Below are 21,640 nucleotides of genomic sequence, written 5' to 3'. Positions count from 1 at the left end.
TAACCTGTGCTAATTGAATAAAATGTTGTTAATTTAAATAAAAAGATAATAATGTGTCAGCAATGTGATTATTATTATTTCTTTATGCATAATACATTTGGAATACATTGTAAACATTTAGCATACATGTTTAGAAAAATAATTTCATTCATTTACAAGTATCATGGAGACTTTAACTATTAATTTTGGCCAGATTTAGCAAGTTCTCATTATTTTAAAGATTTTCTAAACTGGATGGATCAGTATGTCTATTACCTTAATAAAGAATCCAATCCCCAAATGTGCATCCAGCGTGACCAATTGAATACTTTTGGGGACATGGCACAGAAGGTTCACTAGGGAGATTAGTATGCTTCAACAGAGCAAATTTATTTAAAAATTAATTAAAATTAAACTACAAGAAAATAAATAAAACTACAAAAAATTTAAAAAAATTTAAGTTTTTTACAGCCGCCTATGAAAGGCGTCACAGCAAAATTGGGATCAATTGCAAATGGTGGTGTTTTTTCATTAAGAAATAAATTATTTTTATTGAAAGATAAATACTTTATTTACAAAAAAATTATGATTTTTTTTTTTATTTATATATAAGTTACTGACGTTTTCATTTTCTCCGATAACTTACGCATCACCCGTTAGACTTGAAAATTGGGAAATAAAAATTTGTTGGTCAATGAAAATTAGAGAGATTGTAAAAAATTTGATGCATTTTGCAATGCATCAGCTCTTTGTCTATTTTTAGATGTCTGCTATGAACAAATCAAGAAATAAACATAGTCTTGATGCTTCTTTTGTTGAAAAAGCAATAATTTAAAAAGATCTTCATCATCATTACTTTCCCTGAATAAGAGTATTACAACCATCAACAAGATAGAATATTTAGCAGGATTCAGTAGGATATTAAAAAACGTTAGGAGATCTTACAACCTGCGATCTACAGTGTAGTGGCGTCCCTGTGATTGATGGAAAATTTTTGTTTATGGCAGGGACTGGTCAGCTTTTGGTTTTAAAGCAGAAAAAATAATTGTGAAAACAATAAAAACATTAAAATAAGTGAGACAAAAAATGATCAGTTCCAACCATCAGAAATTAGTACAATGTTTCCATCATTCTGAGCCAACCTCGCATAGCCTACAAAAACCTTCTAAAGTAGGCGAAGAAATAGATTACATTTAATTTTAGTGCCATGGTGTTTAATTGTGTGAAAAATGCTAAAAAAAAATGTTTTTTATCTGCTAGATACTGTCAGTACAGATAACACTATACGCAAACTTTATGAGACACTTCTGCAAAATTCTAGAGTAAATAACTCATTGTCTAATAAAGTTGGTAGTTAAGTTTTTGTTGGAAGAACTGTTTTTGTCTTTTAATATCCAATAAAATGGAAAATAGGAGCATAAGTTTTATTCAAATTTTAATTTTAAACTATAAAATTAAATACAAAATAAAAAAATACTATGACTTAATGTTTCATATTTTATTCTCCAAAATAAATTTAAACTCACAATCGTGAATTTTAGATCAAAATAGTTTACATTACTTTAAAGAACATTGTTTATATTCAAATTATCATTAAATATAATTACCAAAACATTAAGTACACATAGTTATACAATATCTTAAATGAAACTAATTATTAAAAGATATTTAAGTCTTTAAAAGTTTATAAACTTTTTATAAAATCATTATATAATGGATATACCACATTTTGCTAATAAGCTGTAACTGGATATACAATATTTTGAAAGTAAATGCTAGTTTATATACAAAAAATATATATGTTTTTACTTACGTTTATTTTAACTATTAACATTATCCAATATACAATATGCATATATACATTAAGTAACAATAGTTTATCCAAATATATGAGCCATCATTGTATAGCATTATTATAATTTTAATATTATTTAAACAATTGTGTTAATTAGGAATCTTTTAAAGAATTACTAATTTTTTAAAATTTTTTTTCTATGTTTTTCAAGATATTAAAATTTTTTAGTGCTCATTTTCATGGCACTTGAGGTGAATACTTTGATAGAAATTAAAGTTTTAGGTTTTTACAAAATTAAGCTCATTTTTTTTTCTAATTTAGGAAATTTATTTTGGATCTATAACGTTAATCTAAGTACACTAATCTTTTAAAAAAGACGTGTTTAAACAAACAGTATAATAAAACAAAAACTAAGAAAGTATCACTGTTCCCCACTTTCCTCTATCAGCATTTCTTATACAAAAATATTTTTTATACAAAGTATACGTGTAAGACAATTTAAAATTTACTCAAACTTATTTGTGGCTGTAATTGTGTAATAGTTTTACTCAGTTTAATCATCAAAAAAAAAGTTACGCCAGATAAATATAATAAAAGCCTTAGTTATTTTGTTAAAGTTTAGTTTAAACCTACTAAAGTATTTTACTAAAGTGTAAGAACTGTAAGGGTATACAACTTAGTGAAATTAAGAAAAAAATTAACGTTAAACATAAAAAATGATAACTTGTAAATATATTTCCAAATAATTTGTGAATATATATGCAATTTTCAGTCCTCAAAGTTTTAAACTAAGTTTTTTGGAAAACAATAAACTTACATAATAAAGAAAAAACATTCCAGGATTTAAATAAGTAAAGATATATGATGATTCGTTTTGCAAAGCATTCTACAAATAGATAAATATTTATTAAGATGTCATTTATATAGTAAAATATATATGTTCATTTCATATAGTTAATTATATTAATTTAAAACTGTAATACGAACATATCTTATTATATTTAACTATCTGTTTAAAATCAAAAAAGTATAAGTATAACGTACAGGTATATATGCTGTTTGAAATAATTCTGTATAGGATCCTACATCTATTGGCTGAATAGAACTCTGAAAATAGGTAATCTTGTATTCTTTGATTGGATATACAGAAGTAGGTGTATACCATGACAGTGTAATGTTATAAAATGGTGAGCTAAAATTGGTTCCGTTGGTCTTTTCATAGTATAACTCACTTATGTTGTATCTTCGGAGTATTGGTGCAGCAGTTGGTGCTATAAGTAAATAATAATTAAGCTACAATAATACAAATAATTCATCAGTGGTGACATCATACAGGTAAAGCTATCTTATTGAGGCTTCAGTATTTACATCCTCCTAATGTTTAGGTGTTTTTTCATTTTTTTTTATTTATTTAGCGATACAAATATTTAAAAATTTCGTGTTTTATAATATATACATAAATATGGAGAAAATATGGAGAATAAAGATGCAAGAACGAAAAGAAGACAGATTTTTTTTATCTTCAAGTCCCTTGTTTTTGCTAGACATTTACATAAATACGTAGTAGCTAAATATAAAAACGAGAGAAAAAAGCAAAATGCTTCAAAGAAGTTCATTAAAAATGCAAAATAGTTTAATAGAGTCTTTCAAACTTATATCTAACAAAATTAAGAAAGTAATTTAATCATAACAACATAAAGATTAATGTGCGGTCATGCAATCCTATATATATTAAAATTTCAAATTTATTCATAAAAAGAAATATTAAAAATATATTCAAGAAAATAAAAGCAACAAAAAAAAAAAAAAAAAAAAAATCGTGAAAAAAGAAAACATAAACGCTAATCTACAAACATGAGTTACTATATATTTATATATATTTTTTTCCCTTCTTATACTATATATATATATATATATATATATATATATATATATATATATATATATATATATATATATATATATATATATATATATATATATATATATATATATGTATATATATATATATATATATATATATATATATATATTTTTTTTCCAGTTTAAGATGTTGAATACTAGATCTTATTGACTCAATACATGGGTTTTGCTTGTGTCTCTGTTTTAATGACTAGGCAACTCATTCTATTATCAACTAATGAGGCTACAGCTTTAAAACTCATTTTTATGGTTCTGAGGCCGGCTGCTAGTCAGGTTCCTGAACTTTGTGGTAGCTCTCTGAGTGACTGATTCAATCAATAGCTGTAAAATATTTTAATATTTTAATTATAAATATGTGAAATATATAGAGTACTAACAGTGCCATGTTGCGCATGGATGGTTTCCCTGTTCGTTCTTTTGGTGTGCATTGTCCAGGCAACATTTGGCGCCTTTTGTTACAACTTAGGGTTTATTAATTGTAATAAGGCAACTGCTTGGGCTATTAAGTAGTGTATTGAGTACTATCTGTGCTTTGGTTCAAGTTTTTTAACAAATTTAAAAATACGTAATGTATCAAAAACTATAAAAAGCAAAAAAATCATTGTCATCAGCAAGTTCTCCAAACTATTTACTAATATTTTTGGTTTTTGAAGTAACTTTTCTACTGTTGAATCACATCTCTTGCAAAATTCATTAAACCTTCATGCTTACTGTAAGAATAATTTAAGTTCGGCTGACTCATCTTACGATCTTAGTGTTGATGGTTATCTTCCATTTATTCGTAAAGACTCCAATTTTCACATGCTTGGCCTGGGCATTAATATTCTTAAAAATTCACCCATTTGTCGGGAAGCTAGATTTGAATCCACCGACTTTTTTTATTTGCTTTTGCTTAGCACGGCTTCACTCTATTGCCCTTCTTTTTGTTTTATATCATTCTTCTTCATCTTAAGGCTGAACTCTTTTTTGATATTCTTTCTAATTACATTTACCAAGGCCTCTTTCTTTATCCATCTGCCTATATCATTGCTGTTTGTGATTTAAATGCTAATCAAACTGAACGATTTGGCTCTAGAATCAGTGGTCCTGCAATTAGATCCACAACATTTGCCGTTCTCAATTTCTTAATCAAATTTTTGATCCTAATGATTTCTTAGTTTCTCTACATTCATCCTTAGGTACTTCTTATTGCGTTTTGATGTCTCTAAAATGTTTATCTTGATTATCTTTATCCTCAAAATTTTCCTTTCATTGTACCTCTTACAACTACCTTAAAGCAGACTGGGAATTTTGCCGTGATTTTCTTAGTGACAGTCCTTTGGTAAAAATCTTCTGTCTTACTGCTGAAAAGTTTGCTTCCTACAACTTCTTAAATCCATGCTGACATTCTTTTATTCCCTCTCTTCAATTCCAAGTCAAGCCTCACTCTTTGGTGATGTGACAAAATCTATTTAGGTTTTGTCACTTAACTCAAAGACAAAGCTGAATTGTTTGCTAAGAACTTTTCATCAATATAATCTTTTAATTCCATTAGTTGTGTTCTTCCTGATATAGCCAACAAACAGGTTGATATACTGCTTAACATTTGTATCACTCCAGCTTTTGAATTTAAAGTGATCTCCTACTTAGACTCTTCTATAGCTAGTATTTCGGACAATATATCCGTTATATTCTTGCTGCAGTGGTCTCCGGAGCTGGGGTTTATACTTTCAAAACTATTTCACAAGTGCCTATCAGAGTCTTGTTTTCCTGCCTGCTGGAAAGCGGCTATTTCAAAAGTTCTGGAGAGCAATCTGAATCGTCTAGCTACGGTCCCAATAGTCTTCTTCCTATCATAAGTTCTTATTGTGATTCTAAAAACTTACTTTTTAGTTATCAATATGGATTTTAATCTTCTTGTTCTACAGCTGGTTTGCTTGTTCTACAGCTGCTAACAGTATTAATCGATAGGTTTTATCTCGCATTAAATAGAGGTGGAGAAGTTAAGGCTATTGCTCTTGACATTTCTAAAGTTTTTGATAGAGTTTTGCATGCTGGTCTTCTCCATATGGTTTCTTCTAACGGTGTATCAGGTAATATCTTTAAGAATATTAAATCATTTCTCTCCAATCTTAGTATAAAAGTTGTCCTTGATGGACAGTACTCTTTTTCATATTCTGTAACTCAGGGGCTCTTCAAGGTTCAATCTTTAGTTCTAAACTCTTTTTAGTTTATATTATCGATCTTTCAGATATTGTTACATCTATGGTGCATTTTTCGCTCATGATACTACCATTTATTTTTGTCTTGGTAAGAAGCCAACCCTCTATTATTGCTTAGAGGGGGCATTTAAGCTTGAAAAGGATCTCACTTCTACTACAGCATGGGGCTTACAGTGGCTGGTGAACCTTAATTCAGATAAAACCAAATTTTTTTTTGCCGATTGTTATCGCACTAATTTTGATCTTCCTAAATTTATGAATGGTAATGTACTTGGTGAGTCATCTGCCGTTCATCTTATAGGGTTATTTCTTACTAAACTAAATCCATGGAAAAATTAGCATCTGCTAAGGCATCTCTTTATCGTTCACGACACTTTCTTACTCCAGATTCTATCCTTTATCTCTATAAACTTCAAATCCGTCCTTATATGAAATACTGTTGCCACATCTGGGGTAGATCTTCTAATGATTCTCTTGCTCTTTTAGACTAGGTGCAAAAACGCATTGCAAACATAAAAGGACCTGCTTTTGCAGCCAACCTTTAACCATTATCGCATTGTCATCATGTTGCTTCTCTTTCTCTTTTTTTAAAAATACCATTCTTGGCACTGCTCTAAAGAGCTAGCGTCTCTTAGATCATCTACTAAAAGTCATTCTCGTGTTACTCAACATTCAATGAAGTCTCATCTTTTTTTGTAACTGTTCCTAAGTGTTTAAAAAATTCTTATACATCTAGATTTATAATCAAAATTATTTTTTCAATAAAAAACAAAAAAAAAATCTATATCAAGATTTAATTAAAATTCAGATGTAAAGAAGATTTCTTTTTTCTTACCTCTCCCTCATTTAAGAAAAAAAAGTAAATTTAAACTATTGTAAGTAAAATCTATTAATACTGTAAATCTATAATATAATTGACTCTAATATATATAATTAAAGACTTTAGACTTTTCCAGAGAAATAAAGAATGCATTAGTAGATAATTTTCAAATAATATACATATTTTTAAGTCTTTAGAATCATTACTAATTATCTAATCCATCCATTAGGTTCTCTAACAGTTATTGAGAACTTGTTGGGCTTATATACAGTTTTGGATTTAACAAAGTCGCAACTTTAATGTTTTGTCACATAATCGTGTTGAATTTTATTAAATAATGGTTTGAAAATATTTGGTATTGTATTATTATTAGTTTATACATAAAAATTAGGATATGATACATAATTATTTGCTACAAACTTTATTTTTCTAGATTGTTAAGCAATGGTCTCAAGTGTGAGAGGCATTGTGCATTTAATAATAATTTGTCTAAATGTTTTTAGTTTGCTAATTAGCTTTTTGTTTTTGTGTTATTGGTGGTGTACCATACAATATTTGCATAATTAAGATAGGAATGAATAAAGTAGTAATATATGTATTTAAAAGATGATTGATTTAAGTGTAGTTTTGCTTTATAGGGTAATCCAATGTTTTTAGAAATTTTATTTTTAATCATGTTTATGTGGTCGTTCAAGTTTATATTTTCATCCAGAATTACACCTAAAAGTTTCATTAATTTTTTCATTATTCTCTTTCTTTTCACATATTCCAAACAACTTTTTACAAAACTGAAGAAAAAATAATAATAATAATGAAAAGTGAGTGTTTCATTATATTTTATTTGAAACGAGAGCAATGTATAGCATTTAAATTTAAAGAAAAAAAAATACTCATTAAGAAATCTTTTAAACAAGTTTTTAAATTTGTGATTTGTAAACTGCAGAAAAAATAAAACATTTTGATTAAAACGTATAAAGTAATAAAAAAGGATTATTTTTGAAAAATATTTGAATTAGTGGTTACAAGACAAACTATAATTTTTATTGTTCTTTTTTGTTGTAACTTTTTACTCTATTCACCTCTCAAGGCTAAGGGGACCACTACTGTATAAAGAGGATAGTGTTTTTTTTGTTATTATTTTTAAATCAATTCTTGTGTCAAGCATCTCTGAGCCTTTTGATTCAAGCCAGAACAAGACTAAAACCTTTTTCTTGACAAGCAATCCAATACCCAAAAAAATAAGTTATTGCACGAATTTGCAATAACTTATTTTTTGGGTGCAGGACTCTAAAATGAGAACGTTTGTAATTACACTTTATTATTATCTTATAAAATTTATTAATTGTTAGATCCGTTAATCTTAATTAAATTTAGAAATAGTTTTTAAATGCAAATTTTCCTAATGATTATAAATAGAACTTTTTTAATAAATTTTTTTGTTTAAATATAAAATAAAAATTATTATGTACAACAGTATTTGGTATTTATAAATCTAATGTACTTGCATTTACTTTCACAATGCATTATACTCTTTTAAAACAATTTCAACATTCCTCTAGTAACATTTTAATAGCTAATTTAGAAACTGAACAATTTTTTATATGGCAGCATCATTTTGAAATAATATATTTTAATGGTAGTTTTTATATTTTATTTATAATAGTTTTTTTTTTTTAACTTTTATATATTTGCATACATAACACAGGTCAACAGAAAAAATTTTTTTTTTCTGGTGCCGAGCAAACAATTTGTTTTTTGTATAGCATTTCTCATTTTGATTTCAAATATGCAACTCTTTTTTTACCATCACGTCAAGTTATAAAGCTATTTAGGTTCGAATCTTAAGTATTTAGGGTAAAGCCCCTAATATTGTCGAAAAAAAAGTTATTCAAAAGTATATCAAATGGGTCTCAAAAGAAGCGCATTTTTATAGAGATTTTAGAAAATATAAATATTTTTCCTTAAAATTTATTGACAAAAAAATTATGTAAAAAAATGCTAAAGACTTAAAAAAATTTCAACAGAATGTTATTTAGCAATAATACAAAAAATACTTATTTTTATTACAAATGAATAACATTTTTAAAATCTCTATGAAAATACGCTTCTTTTGAGACCCAGGTTGACATACTTTTGAATAACTTTTTTTTCGACAATATTAGGGACTTTACCCTAAATACTTAAGATTTGAACCTAAATATCGTTACAACTTGACGTGATTGTAAAAAAAGAGTTGCATATTTGAAATCAAAATGAGAAATGCTATACAAAAAACAAATTGCTTGCTCGGCACCAGAAAATTTTTTTTTTTGTTGACCTGTGTAATTAAACGTATATTTTTAAAAATAAAAAAAACAGAAAAAATTGTATTTTTTTTAAATAATCTTATCTTATTTTAAGTCATATTTTATAAAGATATTGTCTCAAAATGTTGTAGAAGACAGGAAAATATCTATTTTAAGAAAATGCTGGTATAAAAAATAGTATAAGTTGGCTGGCCATACTTTTTTAAAAAAACCATTTTTAAACTAATGTGGTTGTTTATATCAGCAAAACCTTTTGCTATATATTACTTCAGGTACTACTACTACAACAACAACAACTACTACTACTACTACTACTACTACTACTACTACTACTACTACTACTACTACTACTACTACTACTACTACTACTACTACTACTACTACTACTACTACTACTACTACTACTACTATTACTATTACTATTACTACAATTACTACTACTACTACTACTACTACTACTACTACTACTACTACTACTACTACTACTACTACTACTACTACTACTACTACTACTACTACTACTACTACTACTACTACTATTACTATTACTATTACTACAATTACTACTACTACTACACCTACTACTACTACTACTACTAGTACTACTACTACTACTACTACTACTACTACTACTACTACTACTACTACTACTACTACTTCTACTAGATCTTTCTAATTTTAATAAAATGTTCAACCTGGAGTAGTGCTGCTAGGATTTGTACAATACTCTGAATCATAACTAGGAATATTTGCACATCCTAAAAACAAAACATTTAAATTACATACAAAAATATTGCGTTTAAAAGATAACAAAAACAAAAAATTAGTTTTAAAATAATTGTTAGAATGCCTTTTTGCAAAACACAATTTCAAATAAGGTATTTGAGTTCTTATTCTAAAGTTTATTTTCAATTTTACAAATAAGTAAAAAAAAATTGTTGATTGATTTCTATAGTTAGAAAAAACGTAATAAAATGACTGAAAATATAAATTACAGTTGCAATAATAAAGTGCAATAATATAATAATATATTATACAAAAAAAATATATTTTTTACAGGCCTTTATATTGCTTTTTTTTTGCCCAACAGTTTTCCACAATTATTCTATATGTGTTATTTTTTAAGATCTAAATATTCAAACTTTTTTTCTGTACTCATTTGCCACTCTTATCACCATGCTATTATCATACTAAAACTTTAATCTCATTTTGTTTTTACATTAAATTTGCCATATATTATTGCAAAAAATTGATATCTAATGATAACATCTGATATTTAATGTTGATATCTCTTGACTCTCAGGTTATGTCAAACATATTTTAACTCAGCAACAGGAATGGTTTAACAAATTATCTGATGGATTATCAATATTGTTTGCAAAAAAATTTATTTTTCCATTTCAAAAAAAAATCAAATCAAAAATGTTATCATTTTTATCTTTACTAATATGCAAATATATCACAGAAATAAAACACTTTTAAAATATTACTGATGTTCTTGACAAACTGACTTCACTGAAAATAAACAACCGAATCAAAAAATAATATAAATAACAACAATTGAATATATGTTAAACGTATATTCAATGATATTCTTGATACAGAAAGTTTAGTTAATGATAATTTTCTATTGTGCTTTTAAATATGCTAACAATGACTTCCAAAAAGATAAGACCTGCAAATAATCTGCATACCAGAACTTAAAAAAAAGCTTTAATTTGTCAATAGCAATAACCCTTGTCACATTGTTTAGCAATCTATAAATAAATAAAAGTTACTCCACAATGGGCATGCGTTGTCCGGGAGACGTCCATCGGACGTCCAGGAGACGTCTCATAGATAACCTCCGGACGACGTGTACCCACTGGGTCAGGTTAGAAAAAAAAGGTGCATTTTTGGTCACTATATAAAGTCGATCACTTTGACTTAACAATTATTTAAACAAAAAGTTTTAAGAGATATCATCAAGTAAAAGCAGAATAATATAGGGTAGGACTCCTAAAATCAGAATTTGTCAAAAATATTTTTGTTTGATTACATTTTTGCTAAGGTAAAAGAGTTTAGTATGCATCAATTTGAAAAAAAAAATTTAGAACTTCCTAAATTTAAAATAATAAACTATTTTTAAATTTTTTTAAAAAACACCTCAATAGAGTTTTTTATTCTGAACCTAATTATATTAGTTTTATTTTATTATGTTGTAAAATAAGAAAGTTATATGCTCAAAACCAAAAAAGGTAATATTCTACTACGTCAGTCAAGAATTAAAAAATTATAATCAACTTTTTGCGTTATGACGTAACGATTAAGTGTTTACTTCCGTAATTACTTCTGTCAATAATTAACAATATAAAAATCTAAGACACTTCTTCCTTGTAAAACTCCTTATTTATTTCTATCAAAAGAACGCTATTTCTCTCCTTTTATTTGCTCATACTAATCTTCTTTCCTGCAAACTGATATAAAAATTACAAAAACCACCGCTATCAACAAAATCCCAAACATCAACTACAGCGAAGAAGATGTTGAAGTTTAAAGCATCATCAAGACTAAGGAATATTATTAAGAAAGTGTGCATTTAAGTTTAATGTACCAAAATTGGCATTGATAGACAAAAATTAAGTGGTTTTAGTGTTAACGAAGGAAAAATTTTAATTTAATGATGAAAAAGTACAAAGCGTGCTCTTAAACTTACAGGAAACAATAAAAAAAATAATTTTACCAAAACAGTCGCATCAATTCATCAGGCTTCTACTTACCTCATTTTGTCGTTTATAAATCAAAAAGATACCGGTTATATCATTTTGCACCAATAATGGTAAAAAATGATCCAACTGGCTCTTTGTATACATTATCAGATTCAGAATTGATGTAAAAATCGCAATTTATTAAGTGGTTGGAACAGATTTTCATACCAGCAGTTAAAACGATCAGCGGAGAACACATTCTTGTATTATATAATCACAGCACTTATATGTCATTTAAAATTATTGAAATATTAAAGAAAACAACGCTGGTCTATCTGTGAAATATAAAAAGAAAAAACATTGATTTGTCTGCTTATTCTAGTCATGCTGTGTATCCACTGGACGTTGGAATATATTGTCACGTTAAACTTACCATAAAAAACATATTTAAATCTTATTATGAATCATCAAATTGCAAAAAGGTTGATAAAGCTGACTATTCAAGTTTAAAAATATGAAAATAGCGAGTGCTTTACCAGAGCACACGCAGTGCGTTTGAATATGCAGAGTTATTTTGTCAATATTGATCTATTAAAGTTGAAAATAAAAAAAACATTTAAAGATCCAGTACAAAAACTAGCACCACAACCAATATTGAAAAATTTCACCAAGACGAATGTAAATTAATTAAGTTGAATATTATAACAAAACACACAATATATTTAAAGTTGGTTTAGAATATGCATTTAAAACATTTCTGCAGCAAATAAATGATTCTTAAAAACAAATCTAAAAATCTGAAAGAAGCAATATGAAAAATTCAAGAAAAAGCTTCAACTGAGACCGAGACAATGGATAAAGTTTGAGCAATGGATAAAAAAAGAAACAAAATAAAGCTACAAAGTAAAACATAATCTACGCAGACGATGCAAGCATACCAAATAAACAGCAAAAGGTACTTTCTTGTATATATATATATATATATATATATACATATATATATATATATATAATTGTAGAGAAAAAAAAACTCTTTAAGAAATCTTTTAAACAAGTTTTTAAATCTGTGATTTAAAAACCTTTGCAAACAGTTGAATCAATGGCAAAGCACCCAATTTGTTATAGATTGATTTAAAAAAATCAAAAATAAACACATTTGCAAATTTCTAATTTTTGATATAAATGATTTTTACCCGTCTATTAGTGAAAACACTCTTACCAATGCAATCAGTTTCGCCCAACAACATGTTGTTATAAATGATGACGATAAAAAGTTAATATATCATGCAAGAAAATCTTTAATTTTTAAAAACGATGAAGCTTGGATAAAGAAAAGAGGCGGATTATTGATGTCACAATGGGAGCATTTGATGGAGCTAAAGTTTGCGAATTAGTCGGTATTTTTATATTGTTTCAACTCTCTCAACATTACGACAAAAATAATTTTGGCTTGTATCGTGACGACGGACTTGCTATTTTTGAAAACAGAAGGACAAACAAATGGAAAAAATTAAAAAGCATTTTACGCATATTTTTAAAGTAACAACCTACTTATCTCCATCCAATGTAATATTAAAGTTGTCAATTACCTGATGTAACATTAAACCTGATTGACAGTTCTTACCAACCATATTGTAAACCTAATAACCAACTTACTTATGTTCATTCTGATTCAAACCATCCACCTAATATAATAAAAGAAATCCCTTGCAATATTGAGTTAAGATTATCGACTATGGCACTAAATGAAACTGTGTTCAATAATTCCATTCTTCCGTATGAAGAGGCTTTACGTAAATGAGGATACAATTCAAAACTCACCTACCAACCACAAATAAACAATAACCAAAAAAGACATCGTAAACGTAAGATTATATGGTACAACCCCCCGTTTAGAAAAAATGTTGAAACTAAAATTGGAAATCGCTTCATAGCTTTAATTGACCAACACTTTCCAGTAGGACACAGACTTCATAAAATTTTTAATCGAAGCTATATTAAGGTTAGCTATAGTTGCATGCCTATTGTCAAGTCTCTAATAAATGCACATAACAACAAAATTTTACAAAGCGATAAAAATGAAACCTCAAAAAAATGTGATTGCGTAGATAAAAAAATTTGTCCGTTAAATAATCAATGTCTTTCTTGCAATATCGTATACCAAGCCACTGTAAGTTCTGCAGATCCTCAACTCAAAAACAAAGTTTATTTCGGTATAAGTGAAACCACTTTTAAAATAAGATATGCCAACCATCTTAAGTATTTTAATGCATCCAAATATAAAAATGACACTGAATTTTCCAAAGAAATATGGAAGCTAAAATCGAAACATATAAAACCTGCTGTTACATGGAAAATAATAGCACGATGCAAGCCCTACAACCAAGCATCAAAACTTTGTTATCTTTGTCTCCGCGAGAAATTTGATATATTATCATATAAAGGAGAAAACTTTCTTAATAAAAGATATGAAATAATATCAAAGTGCCGGTATTCAAAGAAATTTTTACTATCCTTATTTGACACCGGGGACTAAATACCTTTGACGTCATTTTTTTTTTGTTTTGTTTTGTTTTTGTAACGTCAGAACCGTAATTTTAATTTGTAGTTTTTTAACGGTTTTTAAGTGACGAAATACACAATGGCTGATGATTGCCGAAGGACATGAAACTCAGAGATTCGTCAAAAGTTGTTTTTATTCATTTTAAATAAATAAATAAAAATTGCTCTATTATTTAATAATATTGAGCACTCTTAAACGCACAAGAGTATTTGTACTATTATTATTATTATAGCATAATAATACATTATCTATTTTGTATACACACACACACACACACACACACACACACACACACACACACACACACACACACACACACACACACACACACACACATATATATATATATATATATACTTTTATATATATATACATATATATACATATATATATATATATATATATATATATATATATATATATATATATATATATATATATATATATATATATGTGTATATATATACATATATATATATATATATATATATATATATATACATATATGTATATATGTATATATATATATATATATATATATATATATGTATATATATATATATATATATATATATATATATATATATATATATATATATATATATATATATATATATGTATATATACTATTATTATTGTTATTGTTATTATTGTTATTGTTACTACTATTATTATTTTATAAACATTAATAAATAGAAATTTCTCTCGTTACTGAATTTATTTTTTAAAAGACATTTTGGCTGGATTGTTGTGACTAGCGTCTTTAGCTTAAAAGTTTATTGTTTATTTTTGTTTAAATGTAATTTTTTAAACGGCAGTTGTATTTATGTCAATGGGATGATTTCATCTTTTTCTAACGTGAGTGCGCCAAAAATGGCGTCCAAAATTTTGTTGACAAATACTTTCACTCATCTTAAATGATACCATTTTGTTGAGGGGCACATTGGTAGTACTGTATTATAAGTGCATAGAGAACTTTCCTATCAAACTTTTGAGCATCGACCGTTAGAGTTGCAAGCTGCAACTGTCCCAGTTAATTTGTTGCGCGAATGTCTCATGTGTGTGCCTAATGCAGATTGTACTATTTTATTTCTTACTGTACTATTTTTGTGTTGTTGCATGCGTGTTTTTATTTGCATTTATGTTTCACCTAGGTAATTTTTGCTACAATGACACTTAACAAGCTAGACTCTTGGGTGGCTGTTCATTCGTATTTTGGATTTATTTCTTGATGTTAACATTGCTCTTGGTTCAAGTTTGATTTGAAGACCGTTTAATATCCTGCCTTACCCTAATCAGCTTAGGTTATTTCGGAGACAATATTGGTACCCAAAGTAATTAAATCGTTGGACACGTACTGGTAGTATTTTCAATGATTTTAGTAGTCACTAGTGATTTTTTGTTCTTTCATTTTACTTTTTTTATGATTCTGATGAGCTTCGGCTGTTTGTAGCCATTTTTAACAAATACTTGAATAGGGAACTTATCTATTGTACAAAATTTTCTCAATCATTTTCTTTAACATCTTAAAGAAAAAAAAAAAAAGGCAGAATGGAATAATTAAATTAATTAATCTATTAATTTCTTATTTAATCTCATTTCTTATTATAGTTTTTTTATTATTACTTTACCTTTAGCTATTTTGGTTACAATTTTATACTTATTTTACACTTTCTTCACTTTTGCCAATTTTTGGGTGACTTGGTAGTAATTACTAAATCTATCAGCTTGACAGGCAGAAATATATATATATCGAGAAGTACCAAACGTTAGTTCATGCAAGAAAAACTTCTACCATCATTTCATTGAATTGAAATGATGGTAGAAGTTTAACCGTTTGCTAACCTTAAACTTTTATAAGTATTGTATTGCAAGGCAATTTTATTGAAATAAAAATATTTGGTAATATAAAACGTATTGCTAAAATAACTGTGTATTTATAGTTAAAAATTTCCCACATTCATTTTATATCACCCATGCAACTTTCTTAGGTTGGCAAACATCACCCTCCTTCCCCTTTTTCTTCCTGACTTGTTTTACTTTAAAACATTAAGTTAAAATCTTGCATTTGTCTCCCAAAAGTCTCCAAGTTTAAATCTCGCGTTTATTTAAGTATTGGTTATTTATAAAAATAGAAATAAATGTTAAAAACAAACAAAACAAACCAAAAGTTGCATAAAAAAGCCAACGCATGGACTATGCCTTGAACGGTGAGCAAAACTTGGATTGAACCATGCTTAATGGCCGATGGTGGGCCAGTAATGACGCCGATGGTGGGCTATGCATGGGCCAAGCATGGCAAGTTTGTTGGGTAACTGCGTGTTTACCTGCTTCGGATAGCGCGTTGTCTTTATACTCGGCCGTGGTTCGATTTTCCACTTGGGCAAGTTTGTTTCTTTTTTTTTCATATCTCGTTACTCGTTTATTTGCTGTGACACCATTTCTCTATTCTTTTTTATAGAATACACATTCCTCAACATCAAGCCTCTTAGTGTATTTTTGAAGTAAGGCGTACACACATACCGTAAAGTTAAAATAAATTCTATTAAGTTAAAATAAGTTAACTTAATATTAATAAAAATAAGTTTATATTATATTAGACAAATAAATAAAACCTTTTTTTTTGATCAATATAGAACGTTGAGATTGCGCATGCGTTAAATGTTTTAATTGAACATCACGATTGTTTTGATTGTCACAATGTTTTAAATGAATGTTAGGATTGTTTTATATGAATGCCAAGGTTGTTTTAAATAGATGTCATGTTTGTTTTAAATTGATGCAAAATCCAGTATATATATATTTCGATTGTTGGCAACCATTACTCCCTACATTTAGATTTCGCTAATCTCTAAAAGATTTAAACTTCTCTTTTTAGACAAAAATCAAACCGTTTTTTGTCTCCAACTTTTTTACACAAGGGTGATTGAATATATAGAATATTTTTTTTAATAAAATAGTTAATTATATTAACCACAATACTTTACATAATTAAGTTTTTTTAATTAAATTGGATAGATGAGACAGTTATCATTTTGTATAATCGTTAAAATTTCCACGTGATGGAAATGTTTCCTTTTGTTTGGTTTTTTATTTATAACAATTGCTATTATAAAATGTAATTGTATAATTAAAAACCTGTTTTTTAAGATCAGGTTTATCCCACATAATGTTTAATGCTTCTTTGATTTTTAATTGATCCGAAGTTTGGAAGTTCTGAAAAAGAATCTTTAATGGCTACATTAAAGCAACTATTTTTTAACAAATATGTTGATTTATATAAGTTTTTTGTAACTCTAAATGTTCCTCAATTCTTTTACTCAAATGTCGAGTGGTTTGACAAGCACAACAGCTTTTACAAACAAGGTTATATATGACAATTGAGCAGAGTTTTATCTTTTGTTAAAAAATGTGTATTAAACCTAAAAGATGAGCATGTCAATGGAAAGTTTTAAAATGTTTTTTGCATAAGTCATTTATTTTGTTTGAAATTTTTTTTGACATTAAACCAATATGTAATTTATATTCGAGGAATCAATAATTTATTTAATTTGTTTTTAACATAGTCTGTTTAATAAGACTTTTAAAACGCAATGAATTAGTTTCGTCGGGTAAAGGTTTTTTTTGAGAATATGTTTAGGTTTGACTGAATTAGAGTGTATATGAGACCATTTATTATTTAAATTTATTAAAGTTTTTATCATGCCAATTTTGTGCGAAATACTGGTAAAACTTAAGTAGTTTTGTTAATAGACCTGAGAAAGTCTTTTTTCTAAATATGCTGGTCATTAAAATTGTATTCTTTGTCAATAAGAATAACTAAGAAAGCTAATTGTGATTTACTTCTTTTTCCATGGTTAATTAAAAATTTTTGCGTTGATGATTCATATAATTAAAAATTTTAAAAGAATCGGTTTTGCTTTCAAATAAAAGAAAAGTATCATCAACGTACCTGCAATAAAACAAGGGTTTGTTACTTGTGCAGTTTAATAAACTTAATTTCTCCACATGATTCATAAATAGATTAGCTAATATAGGTAGCTATTAATAGAGAGCTGATATAGCTAATATAGCATTAGAAAACCCCATAGCTATACCGTCGCATCGTTTATAATACTTGTTATAAATTTAAAAGTGATTTTCTGTGGTGGTAAAAAAATAATAATTCATAGAGTTATTTGCCCTTCAAAAATTCGTTTTTTTTAAATTACCAAACATTATGAACAATGCGATAACCCAACGATAACCCTAAGGTTGTTGAACCATAGATCTCTAGCTTCTGAGGAAAGCGCCCTTACCACTGCACTACGGCTGCTCATATTTGAAACAGATGTTAAATATAAACATACAAACTTCAATGATTATCTGAGCTATAAATGCCATCGATGTAAACATACAAAGGAGATCTTACTTTTAACTTTATGGAGTTATTTGTTTTGTTTTTAACCCTGCAATAATTTAAATTACATTCAACATTTCAAACTTATTTTATTTCAATGTAATTATCAATTAAAAACTAATAACAGCGGAATTTTTAAAAATAACTGCAGGAGCCAGCAGCTCGAAAAAGAAAAGAGAACAAAGTAATACCTTTTGTAAATACACATGGCGCAAATACTATTTTCTCTTCATTAAATAAAACTTAATAAAAATTAATACGGGGTAATGAAGTTATATGTTTTTGACATTAAATAAAGTAATTGTTTAATTACACACAGGACCAAAAATTGTTTTAAGAGCAGTAAATACATTAGGTTTTATAGAGAACCTGAGATACTTACTGCTCCTAAAGAGAAAATGCACTTTTTTATAATGCGCATCAAATTGTTGCAAGCTATGTACAATGTAACTTTAATTTGTTAACAATTTTACTAATTCATTGGGAAAGTATCAATCATTAAAAATTCAATGTCAGTTTACTGGTAAAAGCGTTATTCACTTTCTTCAATTGTAATGGATTTGACGAAAAATCAAAACACATTGGAAAAACTAAGAACCTAAGATTTAAAATTAATTTACACATCCAGATATGCAGAACATGTATTGACTCACTTAAATTTTGTTTACGAATGCAACAAAAACAAGCCTTCCTTCCAGTTATTTCCAATTTTAAAACTTTCTAATTTTAAATTTGAATTTAGTTTTTCTAATGAAAAAAATTTCTTATGAAGCTCCACTGCAAAAACAGAGACTTAACATAATGAGCTTATAAATAAAATATAAATATTATGTTATTATTTTTACTTGTTACCCATCATATTTAAGTTGTATTATATCTATGTTAATAGTAGTTTTTTGATATATAAATCTGAATTACAATCTTTTTAAACTTTTTTAAGAAGTTAACTAATAAAGATTTTTAAATATTTGTAGTTTTTATACTCAGCTAAAGATTTTCTAATAAAGAACTTTTGTGCTTGTAAGAAAGTAGAAAATATTTTTTTGATTATACAATCATAGGTTAAATTAGTCTAATTTCGGTCAACATTTAGAAAGTTTGATTTGTTTTTAATAGCAAAAATGTTACTATATGGAGTTTTTGTTTAATAGATAAAAGTTTCCTAAAGACTTTGTTTCCTAAAATAATATGTAAAAAAAGTTTTATATAATATTCATTTTTTAAATCAACTTTTAAAACGAAGAATTTTTGACCATATTTATATACTTTTCAAATTAAATCGGTCACCGTTATAATCATTAATAAATCAATATAAAAGTAGGAGATTCATATATAAAACTGATATATATATATATATATATATATATATATATATATATATATATATATATATATATATATATATATGTATGTATATAAATATATATATATATATATATATATATATATATATATATACATATATATATATATATATATATATATATATATATATATGTATATATATAGATATATATATATATATATATTTATATATATATGTATATATATATAAATATACGTATGTATGTATATATAATAAATATGGATGTATATATAATAAATATTGCAAATGGTATCTAAAAAGCAAAAAAGCGAATATAGTTTTTTAATATTTATCGTTAATGTATTTATTATTAGCAGCCTTTAATAATGAACTCTATTTGGAAGACGCTTTTTTAACTTTTCAAAATTTATTTTTTATTTTGTAATTCCACATATTATTGGAAAACGCATATACGTGAAGTTCGGTATACGTATACCATACTTTACTCTATACTTCACTCTTTACTATTTAAGTTATAGATTTCTTAATCACATCTTTAGAATATAACTTATTAAATTAAATAAAAGATTTAGTTATTTGAGAATTAAGAATATTAGTAGAGCTTAATGCATTGATAAAGACACTGTTTTTCTCAAGAGTTGCTCTGGTAAAATTTTTTTAATGAATACAATTAGAAATCGATGCTGTATAAAAAGAAGAAAACTAGGTAAAGTGATGCTTAAGTAAAAATGAACAGAAAAAAATTAAAGCTTTTGCGTTTGCCTAAATCAGAAAATAAAATAATCTATATTATCAAATCGTCGTTGTGTCTGCCTAAGTCTAAAAAGAAATAAAACAACTTAGATTATCATTTGAGAAACAAAATGCAGACCAAATTGTGTTAAGAACATTGTGATGAGAATCATTAAAAAAATACCAGTCAGCATTAAGTCTGTTGCAAATTTAATACGATTCTTAGTCTAAAAAAAATTTTTAAAATATATTTTTGGTGATATCATAGCACAGCATAAATTTTCTAAAAAAGTTCCAAGAGTAAATAAGCACAGGCTAGAGTCAAAGATAAAAAATAAAGTTATGTTCCAGCATAAAAACAAACTTTACGTTTTTATGCTGGAAGAGTTAATCGCCAAGTGATTTAGTGTAATAAGCATTAAAGTCGCCAATAAAAACAATACTGCAGTTCAAGAAAAAGGAATAGGACAATATGATCAGGAGTATAATATAAAAAGTGTCTTGAAAAGAAGAAGAAATGGAACAAAGAAAAAAAATGGAAAGAAGTGAAAGAACATAAAAGAAGAGTCAAAGGATTCAAACTTGATTTTATAAAAAAACAGTTTTAAAACTTTCACCTTTTATGGATTAAATAAGATTTTTTTAGAGTCCATCTCAAGCATTTATTAAACTAAGTACCTCAAGAGGCTTGAGAGATACTAAATTCATATATAATTTTTGTAGAATTTGAGTCAAAAATTATATTAATCATATTCATTCTAATCCTGATCAGACCAGAAAGATTAAAAACAATATGAAACCTAACAGAATGAAAGTATAAAAATCTACACACAAAAACCAAAAACTATCTATTATAAGCACTTAAAAGGATCAAAATACTAGAAACATATAACAAATGAAATATACCA

The 21,640-nt window shown here is 26.7% G+C and overlaps 1 protein-coding gene across 1 annotated transcript in view; it reads right to left on the bottom strand.

Moving 5' to 3' along the window:
• The window catches only part of LOC136075501 (macrophage colony-stimulating factor 1 receptor 2-like), a 232,616-nt gene that overhangs the window by 91,516 nt on the left and 119,460 nt on the right, over window positions 1-21,640 (bottom strand). Inside the window, exons 11-13 of the mRNA XM_065788871.1 lie at window positions 9,720-9,782; window positions 2,819-3,045; window positions 2,592-2,660 (exon numbers count right to left, since the gene is read on the bottom strand). Of these exons, the coding sequence (XP_065644943.1) occupies window positions 2,592-2,660; window positions 2,819-3,045; window positions 9,720-9,782 (359 nt within the window). The remainder of the gene's footprint in view (window positions 1-2,591; window positions 2,661-2,818; window positions 3,046-9,719; window positions 9,783-21,640) is intronic.

The sequence above is a fragment of the Hydra vulgaris genome, chromosome 01, assembly GCF_038396675.1.
Source record: "Hydra vulgaris chromosome 01, alternate assembly HydraT2T_AEP".
NCBI classification, from domain to species: domain Eukaryota; kingdom Metazoa; phylum Cnidaria; class Hydrozoa; order Anthoathecata; family Hydridae; genus Hydra; species Hydra vulgaris.
The sequence above is the reverse complement of the archived record's forward strand: the minus strand, read 5'-3'. Positions and strand labels throughout refer to the sequence as shown.